This window comes from Apium graveolens, chromosome 5 (assembly GCF_009905375.1).
Source record: "Apium graveolens cultivar Ventura chromosome 5, ASM990537v1, whole genome shotgun sequence".
In the NCBI taxonomy this organism is placed as follows: Eukaryota; Viridiplantae; Streptophyta; class Magnoliopsida; order Apiales; family Apiaceae; genus Apium; species Apium graveolens.
The window spans coordinates 226,586,934-226,613,216 of record NC_133651.1 but is presented as its reverse complement, the minus strand read 5'-3'; the positions used below and the strand labels follow the sequence as shown (position 1 = coordinate 226,613,216).

At 35.4% G+C, this 26,283-nt stretch overlaps 2 protein-coding genes across 6 annotated transcripts; one reads left to right on the top strand and one right to left on the bottom strand.

Annotated features, from left to right (window-relative positions):
* The first annotated feature begins 3,565 nt into the window (after window positions 1-3,565).
* On the top strand, window positions 3,566-7,349 carry LOC141661631 (uncharacterized). 5 transcript variants are annotated; one of them, XM_074468642.1, is made up of 8 exons: window positions 3,566-3,653; window positions 4,537-4,798; window positions 5,342-5,413; window positions 5,494-5,561; window positions 5,669-5,819; window positions 6,241-6,318; window positions 6,403-6,492; window positions 6,830-7,349. In XM_074468642.1, exons 2-8 carry the CDS (start codon window positions 4,550-4,552, stop codon window positions 6,920-6,922), a joined length of 801 nt encoding a protein of 266 aa, XP_074324743.1. In that variant the 5' UTR covers window positions 3,566-3,653; window positions 4,537-4,549; the 3' UTR covers window positions 6,923-7,349. The 5 variants fall into 5 exon arrangements, with proteins under 5 accessions (XP_074324743.1, XP_074324741.1, XP_074324738.1 ...); XM_074468640.1 differs by lacking the exon at window positions 3,566-3,653 and adding an exon at window positions 3,711-3,780; XM_074468638.1 differs by lacking the exon at window positions 3,566-3,653 and adding an exon at window positions 3,819-4,284.
* A 1,858-nt stretch (window positions 7,350-9,207) lies between these two features.
* Window positions 9,208-10,706, bottom strand: LOC141724902 (putative ribose-5-phosphate isomerase 2). The gene has a single exon (XM_074527198.1). It carries the CDS (start codon window positions 10,222-10,224, stop codon window positions 9,430-9,432), a length of 795 nt encoding a protein of 264 aa, XP_074383299.1. The 5' UTR covers window positions 10,225-10,706; the 3' UTR covers window positions 9,208-9,429.
* Between the last annotated feature and the right edge of the window lie 15,577 nt (window positions 10,707-26,283).

The window sequence follows — 26,283 nt, the reverse complement described above, 5'->3', positions numbered from 1 at the left end:
AGATTAAAAATAAGCTTTGGCTCACAGATTAATCTGAAAATACCCAAACAAACAATCGGAGACTCGAAACCATTCATCTCTAGGCAAATATTTATACAGCCTCATCACGTCGATGAGCTGGGCTATAAAATCTCTCTCATAGTGTAAACACTCGACCACAAACTTAATAAACGGCTTAATATTCCAGACTCGAGACAAGTAGATAATAAAACCAGCCAATATGCAACTACTTAAAAGATGGAAGTAAACTTAACCATGGATCGTGTATCCAAAACTTGCTACAAATCCATCATCCGGTGTTATCAATAAAATTCTTAAGTACATAAAAACATTCAAATCCAGTTACAAAGATCCACATGGCATACCCCGCCTTCATGCATTATCACCCTTCGACGATAGATCCCGAAGATAATCATCGAAGGCATGACCCTCGACGGCAAAACCAGCCTCTTCCATCCTTCGGAGACATCGTCCGTAACCATCGCCCAAAGCATCAGCGATATCTTCAACAGCTTTCTCTACTTCTTTTTTCAAGTCTTCATTTTCCTTCACTATCAACTTGTAAGAGCCATCCATTCCCTCGACCTGTCGATCCAAGTCTTGGCGCTTGCTCTTCTCCTCATCAAGCTCTTTTTCAACCTCGAGAAGTCGACCCTCGAGTTCTTGCACCCTGCCACTCGATGCCATCTCAGCAACTTCCATCTCAGCAATCTTCCTTGAAAACGCAGAATTTGCCTTAGCCAAATCACCCACCCTATGCTCGAGTTCTGCAAAACCCGCCACGATTTTCTTCTTTTCCCCCTTCAGGGCAACAACCTCAGCTTCGAGCTTAGAACAAGCCTCACCATCGACATCAGCCTTGTAATCCTCTAATATGTGCATAAAATCGGAAAGAAACTTCAAAAAAAAGGGGGGTGAATGAATGACGATGAATGAACATGAAGGTAAAAATATATGCACATAAAAGAAAAGAGAGAGAAGGGAATGCACGTACTCGCCCAGCCCGACTTTTACATCGGTCAACAAGATCCTCATGCCTCCGACCATCATAAGCAACTAAATCTTGAGGTAGATTAAAAAGATTAAGTGCTCTCAAGGGCACGGTGGATCCACCCGTCCATCGCTCCGTAGGCTGAATCTCAACCCTCACCACCTCTTTCTTAGAACGAGGGTCGACAGTGTTTCCCATATAAACCCTATTCCCAGTAACGGTCACAGTCTTGTTCACTCCCTCGACATCAGCCTCCCGTCCACCAACAACTACCTCATCATCTTCCCTCCGAAGTCGCTTTCGAGGGTTACCTTCCACGCGGACGAGGTCTGACACAACCCTCTCATTGTCTTCAATCACCTTGTTCCCCTGATCATCGAGCAACTCAATTGAAACCGAATGAGAGACCCCCGACGGTCCAGGCCTGGCCGCATCGGAAGGCTTCCTCGAGGCACGTTGCAACAGCAGCATCATTGCCTTATCCATCCCTCCTCGAACCCCGCCGTCTAAAACCTTTTTCAGAGAAGCACCTCCCACTACAACACAAAGATAAAAAAAAATAAGTCAGTCACCCTATATATAGACACATACGAAAATAGATAGACAAGAGTCAACAATGACAGCTACAAAAACTAAGTACATAAACAAAATAAGGGCAATAACAAATAAAACATCCCTCTTACAATCGTGCATCTCTAAAAAACCTGAGTCCTTCAAATCTAAATGCGTATACCACGTCCTCGACCCATGAAACTCATCGAGATAAGCAGTATCGTGCTTCTCCAAGTTATTTAAATAATCAATCGTGCCCTGACTAACTTTCCCGCAAGGCTTTACAAATTTCAAATCAGGACCCCCAACGAATAGCCATTGGGAGTGGTAACCGGAGTTCGATGATCTAACGCTAACAATCTTCATCCTTCTATGTCGTGAGTCGAAATATACTTGACCACCATAATACCGCACACCGTAAATAGAGAAAAACAATTTCAGAGTCGGCGATCGACCCTTATCATAGCACAACGCCACAAAACCACTTAACTGAGCAATGGAATTCGGTGTCAACTGCCCTAGGCCACAACCGATAGCCTCATACATCGTCAGGAAGAAAGGATGCATCGGCAAACGAAGACCAAACTGAAACATAATCATCGCAACCCCATGCATCCCGAACTCGGGCATCATCCAAACCCTTTCATCTGCGGTCGGCACTCGATATCGGTAACCGTTAGATAAGTCGATGTAACTCTCCAACTTACTCACGGGGGGGTCGACGGTGATATAGTAACTAAGATAATTTAGACTAGGTTTGCTCTCAAATTCGATCCTACCTAACCGAAGACTTTCCTCGACCATTCTGTTTCTGAATTCTAGGGCACGAGGGCTTAGGGGAGGAGAAGGCAAAGGTCCGGTAGGAATCCCCTTCAAAAACTCATCGCTCCCTAAGAATTCAAAAGGTCCACACTAACCTAGATCCGGGATCTCTAGATTATCCAAGTTTAAAACAGACTCTTCATCACCCTCCTCTAATGGTCGCTTCCCGGGGTCTCGATTGGAGGCACTATGCGATGACGACGATGAAGGAAAGTCGGCCATTCTAAATTCGTTAACTATAGACAAACACGACCGATCCGCAGATAAAAAAGGAAAAAGAAGGGAGAGAGAGAGAGAGAGCGGATAACTTACAATGTGAACCAAGGACGTACAGCAAACACCTTTTAGGTATCCTGGGAGGAAGCCGAAGAGGTTAGCCCGCTAATCTGCAAAGAAACCTGTAAAAACAAATTCAAAAACGCACATGAACGGATATATATGTCTTCAAAAAAAGGGGGGGGAAAGAGAAGAGAGAGAAAGAGAACAACAACAAGACAAGAAAGCATTGCGTTTAATTCTTTTCTTTTTTCAGGCACACACTGTTGACTCCTATCTCGAATTTACAGTTATTTCTTATTCTTCTTTTGCTCTATTTATTCGTTTTTTCTTTATTATTTCCCTTCATTTTATTATCCTATCCGGCCACTAACTTTATTCAGGTATCAAAACAAAAATCTCGAAATTCAAAACGCAAGGGCGAAAAAGCAGGAAAACGCAAATCTAAAGATATTGCGCAAAACAAGGAGGGGGACAAATGTTGGACCAAGACAAGACGGCCCAAAGGAATTATAGTTAGAATAATTGTAATACATTATGTAAAGCCCAAAAAGGCCCACTTTGTAAGAAAAAACCCCATTTGGGACTTAGTATAAATAAAAGACAACAATCCCAGTTGAGGGGGTTGGCAAATTATAGTAAAGAGACAATCTCCTAAAATTAGAGTCTAATAATATTATTGGATCATCACATATGTAATCTGTACATAAATACCAAGTTGAATACCAAAATTATACATACAGTTTAGAATTATTGGATCATCACATATGTAATGTGTACATAAATACCAAGTTGAATACCAAAATTATACATACAGTTTAGTGACAGATTGTGAGCTTCACTTATGTTTAAATTGTAAGACTATGGTAATAAATATATTTTGTCTATGTTAGTAGGGCTTTTAAAGACACTCCATCTCTTGCCTTGATTACAAAACTACACATTTTTACGCTGCAAGAAAAGGAACCAGAAGAAACTCATTTTTAGCTTCAAGATATCCCATCCTCTTATTGTAAGTCTTTTCTTTGCTTCTCTTTTTGTTCATTGCATCTTCTTTTTTTCATTATATTATCTTTATTTTATCATGCTTTTCATTTGTATAGTCTTTAATCCAATTTATTTCAGTTTTTATAATCCGGGTTAGTTCCATTTTCTTCTATTTACAATTTTACATGCATGATGCATGTGCTGAATTTTTTTTGTTGTAGAAGGTGTTTGATATTTGTTTGTTATGGTTTTGGCTAACCTGTTCACAAGTAATTTCAAAAATAAAAATGAAAAGTTAACTACTCTGGTACTTTTGGTCAAAATTCATTCTTTTTCTTTTTTTCTACTTGGATTAGTCCTTTGTTTGTAATGTGCTTTGATCTAATGTCCTAATGAAGCTTCACCTTAACTTTAGATTTTGTGTCGTTTGTTGTTTCTTCTTTTTTTTGTAATTCATTCACCTTGAAAAGTTGTAGTATAAGTTATAACTGATGCCTAGCATTGTAGCATAGGAGATACCCTCTTCGCGTGGTAACAAATTGTCAGGGTTCATGCATTAGTAGAGGGTATTGTGGGAGTATATAAATTTTCGCAACTGATCATTACCAAAAGAATGGTAGAAACTGTCAGCAACACTGAATTTATCTTGTTGCAGGGTAATCTGTGTTTTCCACTTTGTTTAGGCTTTTCATTGGCGTACTAGAGACAAATTTAAAAGTTCAATTGATATTCTGGCTGCTATAGTTTGTATGATATGTTTTACTTCACAGGGGTTCTAAAAAACATGAATATTTGTATATTTTGTTCTTGCAACTATTTTTTCTGTGACGCACAAGTGACTTGGTATTGTGTTTCAATTTTATGGTGGAAGACGGGGGCTTCATTGACTGCACGGTGATCTTTTGTAGGTGTTATCTGAACATGGGGGACCATTTTGTATTGCTTGATCGCTTGCTTACTGAATCTACTCTGGAGGCAACAATTGAGAGCATGAACCCATCAAAACAATTAGTGCCTGCAGATACTGATGACGTGATGATAGATTGTTCTTCCCTTTCAGATTCTGAAAATGAATCATCTCCAAGAAAAGTGGTCGAATGCAGGATATGCCAGGATGAGGATTTTGATTCAAAAATGGAAACACCTTGTTCTTGCTGTGGCAGCTTGAAGGTCAGTTACACGATACATGACAATTAGTGTTGCTGCATTATCTCCTTAAGACAATGTGCAAGTAAGTACAGTGTACAGCATATTGATTCAAACAAACCATGGAGGTGCCAACAACAAAATTTAGAGTAATAGACATCCCTAACTATTGAAAAAATCAACAAACCTTCATCCCAAGATGCAAATTTCACATCCAAAGGACATGGAATATTCTTCGGTTCTCAAAAACTATTGATCATCATTTCATCAGTAAAGTTTTGTTACATTGCCTTGTCAACATCCCTGAAATGCCAAACTTTACTGAGTTCTCATCGAGAACTTACATATGCCAACTCAACTATTAAAAAGTGATCTCCAGCATTTTTTTGCTTTTTATGACTGATGAATCACCTCAAACTGCCTCAGCTTTCTTACAAAAAGGATAAATTAAGTTTACTTTAAAAAATGTTAATTGTTTCTTGCTTAGTTCAATTCCTTGATCTACATGTGCATGCATAAGGATCGTGATTGACAACTTCAACAATCGTGCATGTTTTATTTTTGTAGTATGCTCATCGCAGATGTGTACAGAAGTGGTGTAATGAGAAGGGTAACACTAAATGTGAAATATGTCATCAGGTATGGAATTTAAATCATCGTTTTAACCATTACCTGTACAGTTGTAGATACCCTAACTATTGATATTCATGGTACATCAGCAATTCAGGCCCAACTATACAGCACCACCTCCTCTATTTAGATTTGGGGGCATTCCGATGAATTTGAGGTACGTTATTCTATTCTTTATTCTATTCTTCATTCCCTAATTAAATTGGCGATCTCTACAATTGCACCAGGAACTTTAAGAAACACTCTGTGTGTTTTGTTTGCCAGGGGTAGCTGGCAAATTAGCAGGCACGGCCTGAATAATCCTCGTTTGGTTGCAATGGTTTCAACTGACCGTAATCATATAGGTCCTACATATGATGACTATTCAGATTCAACTTCAAGACGTGTGGTGTGCTTTCGTTCACTTGTTGCAATTGTAAGTCTCTCTTCTCACCTTAATGAAGCGCGAGGGGCACGTTTCCATACATTGTCAGTTTCTTGGAAATTCATATTTATAAAATGTAGTTTGTATGACGGGTCAATTACCTTAGGGAGAAATAATCATCAAATGAGGCAATGTGAAATTGGCAGATCAGATCAAAATTATGATGGAGGGAAATTTTCAACTTATTCTGTGAACGATTTCATATCTCACAGACGATTCAATATGAACCCGTTGCCCAGATTTTGGGGATGCTAAATGGTTAAAGATACTTTCTCCTAGATGTTTGTTTCAAATAATCTCATTAGAAAACTTTAAAAGATTATGAATAACAGTTTTAATTTAATCCACGCAGTTTAAGTCCCTCATCCACTATTAACATTCTGATCTATTTTTAATTTCTCTTCTTATGCAGTTCATGGCTCTTTTAATTTTAAGACATACTCTACCCATCTTTGCCACCGGATTAGATGATTACGTTTCATTGTTATTGGTGAGATAAACTAGCTCTAAGAGTTAGCAATTAAGTTAGGCTAGTTTTTCGGAACATTAACTTTTTGTCGATTTTTGGTTTCAGTTACTACTACAAACTTTAGGAATTACAGTTCCAGTCTACCTTATACTGAGAGCTGTGACTGCTCTATATAGTCGTCGACAACCAGACGAGGTACTTTGCCATTTTGTAGCAGGTTAAAATATTTGAAGCACTTTAAAATGTACTGGCCTTTTAATTATCTACCAAGGTCCGACGTTCTCAATAATCACAACAGAGTAAGATGAATCGGTAGGGGATATATCAATAGGCTAGTCACAAGGCTCTTCCTCCAGTGGCATAAGGTTAATGGATCGAATTCGAACTCCCCCTTCCCGTGTTCTTACCAAAATCTATATATTCAGATTTTGTAAAATAACACCTTCCTCGCCTACTAACAAAAGACGAATCTATATATCAAGTGATAACTGTACCATTTTTTATGTATTCTAAATGAAATGAGCTTTGGCAGGTTACCAGTGTATCCTTGGTGTCATCTGATGATGAAGCCGCTGATGGTGCAGTGAATTTGCAGAATCCATCCCAAAGCATTCAAGTTCCCTAATGGATTTTTTATTGCTGCGATCTTAAGCAACAAACTGACTTTGAAAAGTTGGTACTTACACTAAAGGCTGCCATGAAAGCGGTGCTCCAACTCGGTCACGTCCTCGTTGTGGTCCAAGGACTTTTTTTATGAACAAGTCCTATAATATGTTTATGTAGATTCTTTTATACCATACTTGTAAAATTGTATATAGAATTTGTAGATGCCCCTCTCCATTGTAATATCAAGCTAAAATATCCCTCTACCTTTTCCCAGTTTATGTCTGTAGAATTGTACACATCCGACTCGGTTGTAATGATCACCACTTCACACACAGTAAGAAAGCAGTGTAATATCTTAGCAGAGTTTAACAAGCTAAGATATATAACCCCTCGTTTTACTTATTCTTTTTAATTTATGGTATTACAATTATTCTACGATGTAGAATCAATAGCACTTTCGTCCAGATGGCATTTACAATTACTACATCAAGGTTGTCTTAGGCTGGAGCCAAGTAGCTATATAGCTGCATATCATCTCATCATAACTTTTTAATCTGCTCTTCAGATCCATCATCCATCGAAACAAACAAAAAAGGCACACTATAAACTGTGTTTTGACATTAAAATGACACTTGTTCTGTAAACAAATTGAGTGTATTTCATTCAAAATGTTCATTTCCAGTTACTGCACCATTTGTATTCCACGAGAACAAAAAGAGTTTGCAACTAAACCACTACCGTGTTGCAGTGGCAAAGAAAACTTGAACTACATTGGCCAAGGCTGGCAGGGTAACAAAGAAACAAGCAAGTCTCATACAGGCCCTGGATAGGTGCAAGAGTTTACAACTACAAGTGTGTAACAATTGGCTAGCTCAGTGTGCTCAATATACAACTTCCATTAAAATTATTACAGAAGCTGAATAGACGTCTTGCAAAATGTCATATCCTGCTCAAGAGATCATATGGCTAGAATAACCAATCTCCGCCCGTCTTAACACTACCATGCCACCTGTTGCCATAATTTCCTGCTTCAAATGAAATGAAATACCACACCAGCTGCATTGTAAAGAGCAAGAGACATTGCCACTTTGTGCTAGAGAAAATTATCAATGCCATGCGCAACATCTTTAAATGAATACACAACGCTATGACCAGTATGTTTAAATGAATAGACAATAGAAGGCATGGAACGGTTTGACAAGTCAAGCATGATCTTACAAGGCACTCAATGAGAGATATATAGTCATCGCCATAACAGAATTATGATCATAATAATTGTATACTCTAGGCCATGTTTGTTTAATGGTATTAAGTAGGGGATAAAATTATAGTCCTTTAAATTTTCGAATCCCATATTTGTTTTGTAAAAAATTAGTGAAGGATTATCTAAGGATTATAATCCTTTAAATTATCCTATCCCATGTTTGTTTTGTTGGAGTAGAGGATAGAATTATAATCCCATCTAATGTTTGGTGGGAGGAGATATTGTTTTATCCCCTCCTACAAGTCATTTTTTAAAAGGTTATAATCCCCTCATTATTATCCCATATGAAACAAACATAGGATTGGAAAATTTAAAGGACTATATTTCAATCTCAAGTACTATCCCACAAAACAAACATAGCATAAAGTTTTAAAGGATTATATTCCAATCATACACTTAATCCTTTCAAACAAACTTAGGATATGATTATTTAATCCATAAGACTAATTTTGATGGGATTAGTTATCCCCGGATTATTATCCCGGGATTATAATCCCATGAAACAAACATGGCCTATTATAGGCCATGTTTGTTTAATGGTATTAAGTAGGGGATATGATTATAGTCCTTTAAATTTTCCAATCCCATGTTTGTTTTATAAAAAATTAGTGAAGGGTTATCCAAGGATTATAATCATTTAAATTATCTTATCCCATGTTTGTTTTGTTGGAGCAGAGGATAGGATTATAATCCCATCTAATGCTTAGTGGGAGGAGGTATTATTTTATCCCCTCCTACGAGTCATTTTTTAAAAGATTATAATCCCCTCATTGTTATCTCATATGAAACAAACATAGGATTGGAAAATTTAAAGGACTATATTCAAATCCCAAGTACTATCCCACAAAACAAACATAGGATAAAATTTTAAAGGATTATATTTGAATCATATACTTAATCCTTTCAAACAAATTTAGGATAGAATTATTTAATCCGTAGGACTAATTTTGATAGGATTAATTATCCCTGGATTATTATCACTGGATTATAATCTCACGAAACAAATATGGCCATAGAGTTAGTTAAAGCACAAGTGCCAATACTTTGTGACAAAACTTATTAAATTTAAGGAGTTACTACTATATGGTCTCAAGGACTTGCGAACTTGAGGCAAATGACCCCAATCACAATTTACACATCCAAGAATCTAACTGATAAAAACAATTGCTAATCATACCACAAATTTCATAAGCATTTCACTGACCCCTTCCCCCAGATTTTCTATACATTAGCTAAATCAATTTAATCCACTAAACCTCAAGCTACTTATTCTTAACTGTAACACCAAGCTCACCTGCAACGATCAACGTAGTAGCCATATCTAAGAACATTCCATGCTCAACAACACCAGCAAGTCTCAAAATTTCATCACTTGCAACCTTCAAATCCCCGATATCCTTCTCAAAATACAAATCAATAATATAATTCCCATTATCCGTCGCAAAAGGTTCCCCATTTTCACTAAACCTCCTCAGCTTAGCAACACAACCTGCATCCATAAACATCATTCTAAGCCTCTCAGCCATAAATTTCCAACAAAAAGGCACAATCTCAACCGGCATTGCAAGCCCACTTCCTCCCAAATGCTTAACTAACTTTGTCTCATCAACAATCACTACAAATTTCTTGCAAGCACTTTCCACCATTTTTTCTCTCAACAAAGACCCGCCTCTCCCCTTAACCAAATTCAAATACGGGTCAACCTCATCCGCCCCATCTATCGCAAGATCAAGAATCGGATACGTATCTAGATCAGACAATGGAATGCCAGCAGAAATTGCTTGCTCATGGGTCTTTTTTGAAGTGGGTACTCCCACAATGTTCTTAAGCTTGCCTTGTTGCAATAGCTCCCCAATTCGGGCCACAGCATGACAAGCAGTTGACCCGGTACCCAAACCCAAAACCATACCCGATTCGACAAATTCGACAGCTTTGTAAGCTGCAATTTTCTTTAATTCATCTTGGGTTAAAATTACTGGTGATGGTGAAGACACCATTTGACAAGAATCAACATTTGGCTTGTTAGACCCAATAAATTGAAGGGGGGCAAGAGCCATATCAACAAAAATTGAATCTTTATAGAATTAAAGTGTAGATTATAAACAAAAATTGAATCTTTATTGAACTCAGTGGTAAAAAAATGAAGAAATTCCAATCTTTACGGAAGCAAAATATAAATTATGAATAAAGATTGAATATTTATGGAACTAAATTAAGGGTTTGAATAAAGATTGAATGTTTATGCAACTGAATTGTAGAGAATGAATTAAGATTGAATTAAAATGTAATACGTATAGAAGAAAAGAAGGTAAAGATAAAGGCTTTTGAAATTGATATAAAAAAAGGGGGCAAATGTATTTTTATGTAATGTAAAGAGAATTGGAATTGAAAATGTTTTGGGGTAGTTTGGTTATAATATAAGAAGAGTAGGTCTGCATTTGCAAATTGTGTTTGAATTTATAGGATTGGGAATGGGAGGGGGGATAGGGAAAAAACCAGGTTCCAGGGAATCTACCCAGGATGTGCCGTGGCCTCGTGGGAGATACTGGTTTACAAGATACTATATAACCTGCTGCAAATTGAGTCTTGCACTTCTAATTATTTTGTTGAAATATAGCGATTGTTAATTACTTGTTTGTTCATTTCCTGTGAACGAGTAAATTTTTAAAAAAGAGTCCATATGCATTTATTATTATACAGGGATGACCAAAAATTTATTTATGTGACGAAATCGGCATCGGCGAGTTTTACTGAATCCGATTTTTACGAGTTTTACTGAATCCGATTTTTACGGTTCGGTTGCGGCTTTATTTTTATTTTCAAAAATTAGTTGAATTTGGTTCAGTTTTAGTTTTTAGGTCATCCCTCAACCAAAACCCGACCCAAATATCCGAAATTGAAAAAAACAAATCATAAATCGACGAAATTTGATATATTGAATTTAATATAATTTCATTATATATAAATTATAAATTTATATAATTGATAAATGTTTATTTGATAACTCATTTTAATTCAGTAACTAAATATAAAATAGCTAAATATAAAATAGCTCAAGTAAATAAAGAGTTAGTTAGATTGATAAAAAAGATAACCCCAATTGTAATTACTCGAATTTTTGAGACCTTATAAAACGTTTAATGAATAGTAACTCTGATAGACGGGAAAAACTTTTGAGCTCACTCTATGTAGTGCATGAGAAAATGAGTTTCAGAATTGATATTACGACTATACGTACCAAATGAGTGTATGTAAACGCTATTAGTTTTCGAAGAAAACGAATTTTGAAAAACGACTGTAATTACGACTTATCGAGGATTACAGGAATCACAATATAATTACGAGACTAAAATCCTACGGATTTATATTCAAGTAGGATAAATAAAAATATAAGGAATAAATACGAAAGGAATTTCATTGCGAACCACTTACGAGTAAGTATTACGGAGAACTTTTAAGTGACCGAGCGAATGCGTAAACGATTAATTAAACGTAACGCACTAACTAAACCATGGTAAGGAAGTAACCATGGTTACTTCATCAAATAGTGAGCTAACCATAGGATGACCAAGCTAGCTAGCAAATAGTGTGCTAAGAAGCTAACCTTGTAGTTTAGCTTGTAAGCTAGCAAGCTACAAAGATATGTCCATGGATTTGGCAACAAGGAATAAATCTAGAATGATATCCTAGGAAGAATAAAATCAAGTTGCAAAGATATCAAGTCACCTTCCAAGAAGCAACCATCCAAGCATCCAAGAGAAGCAACCAAGTGCTATAAATACCCCCACCCATTTTTTCTTCCATTCGGCTATTTTGAAGAAAAGAAGGAATTGGAATTCAAAACTCCAAGCTCTAGTTCTTGTAAAATCACCCAATTAATTTCCAAGCCTCCTAGCAACTAAACTAAGGTAAGAAAAATATTTCATCTCTTTTTATCAAGGTTTAATGGGTGAAATAAATTTAAGAAACTCACTAGTGAATAGTGTGAATAGTAACCTCTCTTTGGTTTCTTGATTTCAATGGTGGTTTTAAGTTCTAAAAATTATACCAAGCACTTTCGAGTCTCCACCATCCTCAAGAACACATCTCAAGCTTTCAAGCAAGGTAAAAATCTTTGGCCTAACTTTATTTAAGGTTCATTTTTAAGATCCATTTAGTAGGTGTTAGTAAACCTAGCTTACTAAGTGTTATTGATGAAATCTTGATGATTAAGTTAAGTAGATTTAAGGTTGGTTGTTGTTGTCTCAAGAACATGATGTTCTTGAGAGGAGTTTGTGTGTTGATGATGATATGATGATTGTTGGTGGTTGTGTTGATAGTTAAGGCGTAAACGAAACCCCGATCGTAACCGTAACTTCGTTAAAACCAACAAACCGTAACTTTAAGTTCTGCAGAAAGTCCCGAAGTTTTAAACTGTATATTCTTGAAAAATAACCTTTGTTTAGGATAGACAATTTTATAAGGATCGTTTAGGCGCTTGAATCACTTGATTTCGATTTACGGATCAAAAGTTATGGTCTTTTTTGGAAAAGTGATTTACGCGACAAAAACTGCTACGAATTACGAATTTTGAAAATATAAAGGATAGACTTAAAAGTATTCATAAATCATGAAATTTTTAAAGAGAGTAACATATTGAGTTTCCTAACTGTCGTAAAAATTTCAAGTGAAAATAATGATTTCTCAATTTTATAAAAATGTCGGAGCCGAGACCGCGCGAGTAGAAACCGTAAGAATCTTTAAGCGGAGCCGACAACTATAATGAGAATGAACTCAAGATACTTAGGAAAATGAAGTGACCATAAAGTGATTATGACTTAAAAGAAATGTTAAGGGTAGTATGAGTTGAGAGGGTGTATAATGAGTAGCACATGAGTGCGAGTTACCGTAAATTAGGACGGAACCTAACGAAATGAAATATGTTTATGGTTATAGATTTACGAGCGGAACTTAGAGCATCCTCCACCTCGAGATACCCAGGCAAGTTTACAAACCCAACTCCATTTTTACTGTTGTGTTGTGAAAGGATTGTTTTACTATCATCGCTTAAATACCATGTTTGCCATGATGCGTAATTGTTGAATTTTCACAGAATATAGTGATGTTGTACAATAAGTATATATCGTAAAATGTTATTTTGCTTTAAGCGTGCCATATTATATAAGACCGAGGGTCGATCGGGATTTAAGATAAAACCCGGAAATCATTCCGGAGATATTATAGGACGGGTATAAGTCCATAATAGTACGTTTTAAAGGGACTCATCGTCCATTTACGAAACATTAAAACACCTCGAACTTTTAAAACGATTTCCCAACGAGCATATTCCCTCAACTATATTTTATTGATTCGGATAATAAATATTATATACGTATTCCCTTATTATAGGAGTAGTATACTTCAACGTTTATTTATTCAAACCCGATTAATCATTATAGATTATTAATTATGTAAACACAAACTAGTTGAGGAATATTATTTAATCTTTTAGAGAGTAAACTCATTCGAGGTATGATTAATATCAATTATCATTTAATTAATTATAGACTATTATTTAATTAATTATTATTTATTAAAGGATTGTTATTGATTTAAAGATCATAGATCCTGATATAAAACATACTTTCTGATTTAGAAATATTATTCGAATAATTTCAGATCGTCGGAGAATATTATCCCGGCTTATTATTATATTGAATATACAGTTTCGAGAAGAAACTTTTCCCCTTATTAATTATCTGTTGACAACGGTCAACTCACATCCTTAGTACTTCCTCCGAAATTCTAGGAAGTACGTATATACATATATATACACTTATATCTTAAAGAGATAAACTATTTCTATCAATAAGCAAAACGCTTGGGGAACTTCGATGTGGTTCGAGTTCTCGAGATTGATAGAATTCTTTTAAAGGACAAGGGATGGGTAGACTCTGGTACTATGTGTTCTAGATGGGCTACCAAAGGTACCGCAGGCGAAGGTACTCTGTGTACTCAGGAACTTGTGAAGTATGTGTATACCCGAAAACGGGACATGTAGCCCGAATGCGGCCAGGGTGATACACGAGAGATGACGGTTTCGTCCTTTTACTAGTAGAAAAGGTTACTATTTCCGTAGTACGACTCATCATCGTATGTGGTGGCTCCAGTAAATATCCAAATTCTTCCAATTGGAATTGAAATGCAATACCGTAACCCAAGCCTAGGTGTTGGGATTACCATTAAGGTATTCGCAGGTTATTAAAAACCCCTTTTAAGAATTGTTTTCTTAAGAAGGTGTGTGACACCAAGAAATCTATTTTCGAATAAAACATATATATAATATATGATGATTTCAAACAGTCATTTTCATACTGTACATTATTATGCTGAGTATTATAACTCACACTTGTTTTCTTAAATTGACACAACACAATAGTGAATCAAGATGCCTACCATGAGAACCACAGCCATGAAACGGGTAGGAAATGGCCAGCTGTTCCGTAGATTGTTTGGTTTTGTACCTCAGGTAGACAGAATAAGCTGGATTAGTCTTCAGTTGTTTATAGTTCGGCTTATTTATAAGTATGGTTTATGTAAGATAAGAAATAAGAAACGTATATTTGGCCGGCGGACTAACCTTACCTAAAGGTCCCTCCCCGGTAAGACTAATTATATTTGGATTGTAATAAAATTTCTCTAGTAATGATGATTCGTTTCCAAGACAATAACCTGTAAGTGTGTGAGTGTTAAGTGTGGGGTCGTGAAGCGTGAGTATTTACATATTGTAGTGTGAGTTGTGTGAGTTTAGATGGCGTGGCTTCCGAGACTCCTGACCCCGGGTTTTGGGGCGCCACATAAATTGTATTGAAACTCATGTATAATGAGATATATAACCAACTAAAATAATTAGTATGACTAATAAGCAACTATTTATTTCTCTTAATATCATTTTAAAGTTATTTATTTAATTTAGCATTTATATTCCTTTTTAAATATATTGATTCTTTTTCCTTTTTCTTAATTATGAATCATTGATGAAATTTCTAAATTAAATCACGTGTGTGTCTTTTATTATGTTTATAATAATTTGGGGGTATTTAAATTTCGAACTGTTAATGATTTTTCTAAATATTTATATTGATTTTTTGTATATATTTTTTAGACAAAAGTCTTTTTAATGAATTTATTTAAATATTTAATTTGATATTTTAAATATAATTTTCAGATTTTGGTTCAAATCTGACCGACCAAAAACCATCGATTCGATTTAATTTTTGATTTTTGGATTCCATCCGGTTTGGATTTGGTTTTCACAAAAATTATTTGATACGTATTGATTTTTGTCAAACCAACCATACCGACCCATTGCCATCATTATCGTTATATTTTCTGCAAATCGGTATTAGGTATTGCTAAGAAAGATAAAATAGCATGTTACTCCTTTCGTTCCACCGAATTCTTTATTTTGGAGGACGGTGGCTCGACACGTATTTTAAGATTTTTATAATTTTCTATATTTTTTAAATTTGGTTTTTTTAATATTTTTATTTTTATATAAAAAGATTTTTTTAAAAAAGTATGAAATTATATTTTATACAATAGTTTTAAAATACGTGTGAATTATGACAAAAAAATTGTGAAAAAATGAGTGAAACAGAAATAATAATAATATTGTTAATGATTTGACAATTTTGATAATCTAAATCGACCCTGTTTCTAAAAGTTGCCCTCGATATTTCGTAGGAATATATAAAAATGAATCTTTCTCGATCCATAGTTAATCATTTATTTAATATAATTTTTCGCAAATAAAGAAAAGTTTAAAAAGACTGAATATTCATTTATTTGACATAATTTTCTACCAATAAGTAAGAATCTTAGAAAGAATAACATAAGATGTTTTGTATTTAATCTAGATTTTAATTTATTTATTTTTTTATTCTTGAAATTCAAGGATATTTATTTTTTTAAAAAGTTTTTTGATAGTCAATAAATATTGTCAAAAGTTCAGTAAAATTCGAGTATATTCAATTTAGATTTAAAAAAAATATTAAAATTTTGTCTTATTAAGTTTGAATTTGAAAATTTTATTAAAATATGATAGTATTAAAAAGTTTATGAACTTTTTTATTTGATAAATTGGTGTATTTGAATGGATTTGATAAAATATTTTTATTTTGTTGAGATTTTGTAAAATGAATGGATTTTAAAGAATTTCCTGAAAAACTCTATTACGTTATCAAATACTCTGCACAATATTTTATTAACTATGTTAAAATCCAAAAATATTTAAATCAAAACAACATTTTTTTAAAAATCAATAAACTATTATCAATTATTTTAAATCTAAACTGAACAAACAACCTCTACATCTAGGCAATGCACAATTTTTTTAATTATCGAACTTATTCACAAAAAAATATAAAAGATAAATAATTATTATAATCATTTACTAGAAATTACAACCCATGTAAAAATATTTTTAGACCATACATATTTTATTGAGTAAACAACATCTATAACTTTGTCCAATTAAAAGACTTTCAATATATGGAAAGTCATGCCAATTAGGTAATTAAATTGAAGTAAATTGGACACGAAGATTAATAAATATGTATAAAGTAGAGAAAAAGAGAAACAAGAGTGGGTGAAGCGGTGGGAACCATTGATTTTTAACGTATAAAAAGAGATAGTCGGGTAAAAATAATGTGAAAATGGAGAAAAAGTGCGGAAATGTTGGGGACCCATTAACCGATTTTTGATAAGTTTTGAAATATAAAAAATGAATGGACATCCTACGAAGGAGACTGTAAATAAAGAGGACGAAAGAAGTATATGAATTTAGTAAACAGTTAGGTGGGGCTTGACCACGACCATATTTGTGTTTGACTCAATTTTTATTGAACAGAGTTAAACGTGTTCTTTGTTCCATTATAAAATTTGACCTGGCTGAACTTATTAAAAAAGAAAAATGGACTTGAGTCGCCTCCTTCAATTTGCAGCCGTGCACATGAAAATTCTTTTTTTTGTCAGAAGCGCGCTAATGACTATGTTTTTTAATACATGACTTTTAGAAGGAATAACCAAATAATTAAAATTATTATTTTAAGAAATTACTTTTTGAATAAAAGTATATGATCAAAACTTTTATTCACAAAAAAAATTCAAAAAAAATATTTTAACTATTTGATCAAATCTCCGAAATATGTGTCATACGATCATATATTAAAAAATAGAGGGAGGAGTATAGTTTTGCATAATTTGTTAAACCAGATTTGCTTCAACCACAACTAGCGAAGACCGTAGCAAAGGTTGTTATTTTAACTGTAGGGACTTATTATTCATCGTTTACCACTGGGCTTATTTTAGAACTAGATAACTGTTTTTACGTGCCTGCAATTTGTAGAAACATTATTTCAGTTTCTTGTTTAGACAAAAAAGGTTTTTTATTTTTGATTCAGAACAATAGTTATTCCTTTTCATTGAATAATGTTATCTACGGGGTTGCACATTTATCTAATGGTTTATAACCATATTTGTCAAAAAAAAAGTGAGTACTTAATAATGAGTTGTTGTGAGGTTGAAGCTTACGAAATAAAAAAAAATTAAAACAAAAAAAAGTAGAAGATCCACAATAAAATTAAATTATGTTGCTTTTATTACAATTTATAAGAAGGCTAACCTATCAATAGTTGTTCCTTTTCATTGAATAAATGTGCAACCCCGTAGATAACATTTATTCAATGAAAAGGAACAACTATTATTCTGAATCAAAAATAAAAAACCTTTTTTGTCCAAACAAGAAACTGAAATAATGTTTCTACAAATTGATGGCACGTAAAAACAGTTATCTAGTTCTAAAATAAGCCTAGTGGTAAACGATGAATGATAAGTCCCTACAGCTAAAACAACAACTTTTGCTCCATTGCCAACACGTATGTCGGCTTCTCCCTGTGCCAATATCCTACTTCCCCGCAGTTCCCGCATGTTTTTACAAATGTGAGAACCACATCCAGTATCTAATACCCATGAAGTAGAAGTAGACAAATTAACTTTTATAACATAAATACCTGAATCAAAAGCTCCAGTAGTCTTCTTCTTCTTCTTCAGATCCTCCAAATAAACATGACAGTTTCTCTTCCAATGACATGGTTTTTTGCAATAGTGACAAGTATTACTCTTTGCAATACCACCTCCTGGATTTAAAGCCTGTGTGGGAGCAGTTTTAGGTGCAGTAGCAGGTTTGGATCCCATCCTCTTCTTACCTTTCCATTTACCTTTCCCTTTGGAATTCCCCTTATTCACCATCATTATAGGAGCAGGGGACGCCTTCTAAATGTTAGTCTCAACAGTTTTTAACATAGGCAACAATTCAGTAGTTGTCTTGTCGATCTCATTCATGTTTTAATTCATTACAAACTGAGCATAGTTAATGTTTAAAGATTGCAATATCATATCTACCTGGGCTTCCAGACCAATCGCAGAACTCAGAGTAGCAAGGTACTCCATATATCCAATCATTTTCGGAATATGCGGTCCAACCGGATCACGATCACCCTGTTTGCATGCATACAAAGCTTTGCTTGTATCAAAACTCTCTTGACGAGCCTTTCCTTCAAACATACTGTTAGATATATTTGTGATGTCATGTCTAATAATGATTTGTATTTAGTTTTCAGATCTTGACTAACAGGACAAATCAGGACTTAACTGGAAATCAGTACTTATACTGAAGTCAGAATTTAAGATATCAGAACTTAAGTTATCAGAACTTAAGATATCAGAAGATATTCATCAGAAGATAATATCAGGACTTAAGAAGACTTTCAGATAATGAAGGTGGCTGATTGAAGGGAAAGAAGATCAAGACTAAAACAAGAAGAGATATGCATGGAGAAGAATTCTATGAAGAATAGAAGACTTGGAGAAAAAAGATAACTAATTGATATATTTTAGGATACAGAATCATATTCGATATCAATTAGTGATTATCTTGTAGCTGTGTGGTATATAAACACAGCATAGGGTTTACACTATATGTGTTATCGTTATTGAGAATGTTATTCATTATAATCCTAGCTGCTCTCGTGATATTTGTTCATCACTGAGAGAGAACGGTTCCATTGCAATACTGTTTTATTTATAAGATTATTCTTTGTTACATACTTGTATTCTTAATTCGATTTGATTGTATTATACACTGTATTCAACCCCCTTCTACAGTGTGTGTGACCTAACAAGTGGTATCAGAGCCAATCTGTTAACACATATACAGTAAAGATCCAAAACAGTCATGTTTGAAGAAGAACAAACTCCAACCAAGCCCACTAAAACTGAAGAAACTCCAAAGACTCAAATCCACAGTCGATATGAGACTATTAGGGTTCCCATGTTGAGACTTTCTGAATATCCCATATGGAAAGTGAGAATGGCTATGTTTCCGGAAGCTACAGATCCAAAATACCTTGACAGAATTAATGAAGGACCACATAAGCCAACCAAGCTCTCTGTTGTAGTTGCAGATTAGCCAACAAAGACTGTACCAAAGGAGAAAAGTGAGTATACAGCTGAAGATATCTCATGTATTGCCAAGGATGCAAAGGTAAGGCATTTGCTGCATATTGTCATTGATAATGTCATGTCAAATAGGGTAATTAATTACAAGACTGTAAAGGAGATATGGGATGCTTTGGAAACAAGGTGTCAGGGAACTGATGCAATTAAGAAGAACATGAGGACTATACTCACTCAAGAGTATGAGCACTTTGACTCAAAACCTGATGATTTATTAACTGGTTTATATGACAGATTTATCATACTCTTGAATGATTTGTCACTGGTGGATAAGGAATATGATCTTGAAGATTCAAATCTTAAATTCCTTTTAGCTCTTCCTGAAAGTTGGGATTTGAAGGCAACTACTATAAGAGACAACTATGCTCTTGATGAAACTACTCTTGATGAAATTTATGGTATGCTCAAAACTCATGAACTTGAGATGGATCAAAGAAGCAAGAGATATGGGAGAAAGTCAAGGATAGTTGCTCTTAAGGCTGAGGAGGAATTCCCCAAAGTGGCTGCCTCAAAGAAAGGCAAAGGAAAGGCTCTCATCATAAAGTCTGATTCAGATTCATTAAGTTCTAATAATGATGAAAATTCAGAAACTGAAAGTCTATCTGAGATGGATGCTGATGAAGAGATAATGAGATTGTGTGCTCTTATGGTGAAGGGTATCACAAAGATAGCCTACAGGAAATTCAGAAGGGGAAAAAAGTTTTTCAGGAAAAGTGGAAGTTCTGATAAGAAGGAATTCAGAAAATCTGAAGGCAAAGTAGGAAAGTCTGACAGAGGAGATTACTCAAATGTTAAATGCTAAAATTGTGGTGAGAAAGACCACATATCTCCTGACTGCAAGAAAGGAAAAGGTGACAAAGGCAAGGCACTTGTCACAAAGAAGAAAAGCTAAACAGACACTTCAGATTCTGAAGATGAGGTGAACTATGCCTTGATGGAAAATGCTGATAGCAGTTCTGATGCTACTGAGTTAAAGGTACCTTGTAATAACCCCAAAAATTTTCAACTTTTTGTAACCCTTGTGAATAGTGTTTTAGCTGAATGAGAAAACTTTTCACGCCACACTATGTAGGGGTTCTGTTATGGATATTCTGGGATATTATTAGTACTCTATGAAGTATATAAGTGTATGTAAAGATCGTCAGAATCCAATTCCGAACACTTTGGTTTTTCCCGGAAATCCACAAGATACGGAGAGAATTGAGTATAAGGTAACAGGATAAAAAGGATTTAAATTAAAGGATTATAATAGAGGATCATAAAAAGGAATATAATGTATTGAGAAAGGTTAAGGGAACCTAAGTAATAAGATCCCGGGTGTGATCCTTCAAACGATAAACGAGAACGAAAGTTAAGCGAACCGTATAACAGATCAGCGGTCATTAGGCAAACGATTAGGAAGTTAATCAAAGGGATTAGTGGGAATGATGTCATCCAACCAATATAAAGAGGACAAGGAAGGGAGGATGACATCATGAGGATGACATAAGCATGACATGGGAAGGAAGGAGGTGTGGTAGCTTTGTAACCACACAATTTCAAGGGCAAGAAGGTAATTGACTAAATCAAATACAAAACAAGTCAACCAAGCCAAGTAAAAATCATTCTCATCAAAAATCAAAAAGCAACCAAGGCATTAGTTCTTCATTGCTCTCGGCTTTCTTACTTTTTAAAGGCAAGATTTTTCAAAATCCAAGATCCAAGCTTCCTAAATTGGTAAGATAATTCCCTAATCATCTTCATGCTTAGTTAGGACTATATCATGAGTTTAAACCATTAATTCTTTCTCAATCTTCTTCATTTAATCAAAGAAGAAGACAATGAATAGTGTTTTCAAGTTTTTAACTTGAACTTTTTCTTGTTTTTCTTGAAGATCCAAGCATTCTTAAGACTTCTCCAAGCTTCTTAAGGCTTCCTAGCTCCACCCACCACTTCAAGGAAGGTATACCATCTCCAAACCCTAGATTCCTATATATTATAAGATGATTCTGATTAGTGGGTTGATATTGTAGCTTGTTGTTATGATTTAGAGTTTGGGATTTGGAATGGTAGTGAAATGGAATGGTAATTGTTGTGGTTTTGATTTAAAGGAACTTAAGTATGATTAAAGTTAAGTTTAGGCATAAGTATGAATGATTAAATTGAATTTGTTGGGGTTGTTATGATGTGATAAGGATGGATGTTGGTTGTATGTTGGATTTGAGGTTGGTTTGTGGTTGGTTTTGTATGGTTTAAAATTTGGAAATCGCGTAAACATAGCCGTCGTAACGTCCGATTTTCTTTGGACTGTTTTTGTGCATAGCATTAGGACCCGAGAACCCCCTGCTAGATTATGACCACTGCCATGTTTAGATAGCTCATGTTACGAGCTTCGTTTTGATATGTAGTTCGTTCGATTCCGATGCACGGTTTAGGAGAAACGACCGTTTCAAGTAACGGCGTTTCGCGAACGAAACTTTTTCCCTCACCTTACTTTGAAATGTAGGTTAAAGACCAAAAAAGGTTAATTAATGTATGAATCATTTATGGTAAGTGTGTTAGGCAGTTGGTAAGACATTCGCGAAGGAATCGCTTTAAAACTCGTAAAGGTTAAATTATTAAAAATGGTGGAGCCGCGGGTACCCGAGTGACTTAAGCAAATCAGTGAGCGCAAAACAAGCGTTAGAGTCTAAGTTAGTTAAAGTATAGATTTACAAGTGATTTTGGTTTAATTCCAACTTACTTGTTGTTTATATGATATCAGACTCGTCCCGAGCCTTTCTCACCCCCAAGTCGCTCAGGCAAGTTTTCTACCCGTTATACTGTTGTTGTGATAAATATATGTATATGCATTATCTTGCGATAGATGCATGTTGGTTAATTAGCAAATGTTGCGATATATTGAAGCATGTTGATATGGTATATATATGCATGCCTGTTTCGTATTCTTGATTTATATATCTGTTGGTTCAAATGCTTATTCGTTGCATAATACCTATGCTAGAGATAAGCGGTATTTGCGTATACCCTTAGTATAGGGACCCAAAGGTGGAAATATTTTCTAAAATCGGGAGTCGAGGATCCCGAGTAGATTTTGTATATGTGGATATATATATATGTATATATACTTATATATATATATGGTCATAGTTTTCAAAACTATTAATCGAATAAGGGTTATTCGATTACTTTAACTTTATTTTATTATTGAATATTATTTCGAATATTATTCGAGGACTTATGACTCCTTTTATTTTATTATTTGAATATTATTTGAATATTCATTCGAGGACTTATGACTCAGTTTATATTATTTAATGAATATTATTTGAATATTCATTTGAGGATCTATGACTCCGATTATTTGCTGAGATATATTCTGTATTTTATTAAAGAATAATGTTTCGATAATCAAACTTATTTTCGATTATTCAAATGAAGATAATACTTTCATATAAGTATATCTTTGGTTATTTAATACTCGTTTCAAGTATAAATTTTAATACTTCTACTTCAATTATTTTTATAAAGATTATTCTTTATGGGAATATTATTTAATTAATAATATTCAGTCATTTTCTAAATATTCTGGGGACTGATTTACTTCATTAAATCAGCTTTACTCCAAACACTCTATAAAGTGTTTTCGAGTCTTCAAAATGATTTTTTTTAAAAGTTAGAGCGGATCCCAAAACTCATTTTTATATTTAAGATCTTCCTTTTTAAGGGGATTTAAATACTCGCTTAAAACCTGAGGGATCCGGCTCTGTGGTGTATTTTATATTCGCAACAAGGTTGCAGTTTTGGTAAATGAATTGATTATTTACCCAACGTTCGGGAAGTAAGTCCATCTATTGAGTCGGCATAAGCAACATGGGCTCAGTGGGCGTCCATGATAGTGTAAGTGGCTCAGTGGGAGTCCATCAAATGCATAAGTGGCTGAGTGGCAGTCCAGCATAGGTCCTAATGCGGCCAGGGTGATGACCAGTGGGGAATTCGTCCATCTACTAGTAGAAAAGGTTACTAATGGGTATCTTTGCCTGATCAGCAAGATATCTGGTTTATGCCAAAAAAATTTTCCTTTCCAAAATTCATTGGATGTTTCAAACTCTGTTCATACTTTACATAACAGAGGTTCCAGGAAATGTTTTAGAGATATATATATGTGGATATATATATATATCGGGACTAAATAAAGTATCTCATAACTTTTTCATTCAATAATATTTCAAAGATTGAATCTATTCAAGTCTTAACTTGTGGTCTCATCTATGGGATGTTTTTCTTAAAACTTATAATACTTTGAACGGTGGTAGTTCAAGTAGCTTTATAAATGATATAAGTATGGTGAAGTATTGGTAACTTCATTCCTTGTTTTTACATTATATCTAGTAAGTAATTATCTTACACACGATAAAGATTCTAGTAAGTATCCATTTAGATACTTATATTATTGTTATCACTATGTATTATCTTGCGAGCTGTAAGGCTCACTCTTGCTTTATTTCTTCATCACACAACAACAGTTAGGAGAGATGGCCAGACTCCAGCAGACCCAGCGCAAGCGCGTGGGAAGCGCCCCGCGTCTTCCCGATGATGTTGTAGCTGCTATAGCTGCAGAGGTAGATCCATTGTAGTTCAGACCATCTACTTTTGAGAATCAAATTATGTATAATTATAACTTGTGGCAGATAATGGCAATTAACTGTAAATTATCAAGTAATCATTTTGGGTTGTAATAATTTTAAATTGTGGATTCAAAGACTTGTACTTATTTCAATTTCATCTCTGAGACTATAACGGGTTGTGGTGTGTGTTAGTATGGGGTCACAGCATGAGGTTATTTATTATTAATTAAGTGAAGTGATATTGTGGAAAGAAAGACCGTGACAACCCGGATCCCCGACCCCGGATCTGGGGGTGTTACAGAAATGGTATCAGAGCTAAGCGTTATAAACCTCAGAGATGATGCGACGATATAATAACAAACTCACAAAGATAATAAGAACTCTTGCCAAGTTCATGGTCGGACTACTTAAAGTAGTGCTGACTAGTTAAAACCCTTACGGGAACCCTTATAAGTATCATGATAGTAACTTAGCTCGTTTAATGTGTAGGCGCCTGAGATAGAGGACCCAGAGATGTTCGAGCGTGAGCATGATGAGGCATTGCTAGATGTTGAGGATCAGGAGGAGCCTGAGATGGAGGAGGACCCCTCAGAGGAGTCAGAGACAGAGGTTATTGCTATTACAGATGAGGAGGACCCGGATGAGGTCCCAGTAGCTGAGGAGCGTGTTGGATCTATGGTAGTGTATGCTGGTATCCCTTTACCCACACTTCCGGTGGTCAGAGCCCCTACCCCTCCACCACTATCTTGGATTCCTGATGATGACAGATCAGAGACCCATACTTCCGAGCCTAGGCAGACCGAGGAGGCACCCTCAGCGGCTCCGGATTCACCACCTCTTGACCCTGCCCACAGGCAGTCTTCGTTAGCTCATGGATATGTTCAGGATGTATTGAGGACCCGAGTGGCTGTTGCCGAGGGCCGACTAGATGAGGCCAGGAGGAGTTGGATGCAGAGAGGGCGGGTAGGCGTACCCGAGCTTATGAGACTAGGGCTTCTATACCCCGATCCTTGAGGAGGGAGCTTACGGGGATAGAGCTCACGTCCCGAGCGAGACTCAGATCTCTCCAGGGGGACAGGCATGGTAGGATCTTCAGGCGGCAGGCCGACTATATCTTCCGTCGTGCGATGGAAAGGGTTTGGGAGCTGACCCGCTCCGGTGTGTGATTCAGGATTGATGATGGAATAGTCTAGTTGTCTAGTTAGCCGAGGCCTTAGTAAGAGCCAATTTTCCGGGATAGTTGACTTGTATATAGCATCCCTTTTTCTGACTAGACAGATAGACTCTTGTGTATCACTTTTGGGACAGATGACTGTAGCACTGTTGTACTTTTGACTAGATCAAACTATGTATTCTCGCATTATGTATATATTTGTTTCCTTTCAGTTCAGTTCCATAGTGACGGGATCACTGTTTTATCATTATTATTACTGCCCTTCGTATTAGAACTTTCTTAAAATAATAGAATTGCGATATACGTTCTCCCCATTATAAGAGCGGTGCAAGGCACAATGTTGTATATGATTGTGACCTAACATTGAATTTTCCCAATAATTGTTTTTATTGTTATCAGAATCATGCCGCCAAGAAAGATTGGAACTAGGGCGAACCCTGGATCTGAGGACCAGGGAAGCCATAATCAGGACAATAGAAACCAAGAACACAGTGAAGAGGAAGATGAGGATTATGTGGAACAGGATGACTCCCTGTATGAAAAGGAAGAGGAAACATATGATGTTGAGGGATTTGAGATAGAGGCTGAAGAAGGAGAAACCGAGGTTGAGCAACCAGTACCAAACCTAGGCATGGATCCCATGAGCCAGTTCATGCAACTCCTAAGGCAGAATTTGGAACGTCAACCCAACCCACCCCCTCAAGGAAGTAACAATGCTGTGGCAAACTCTTTCAGGGCTTTTAAGTCCCTTAAGCCCCCTGAGTTCCACGGATCAGCCG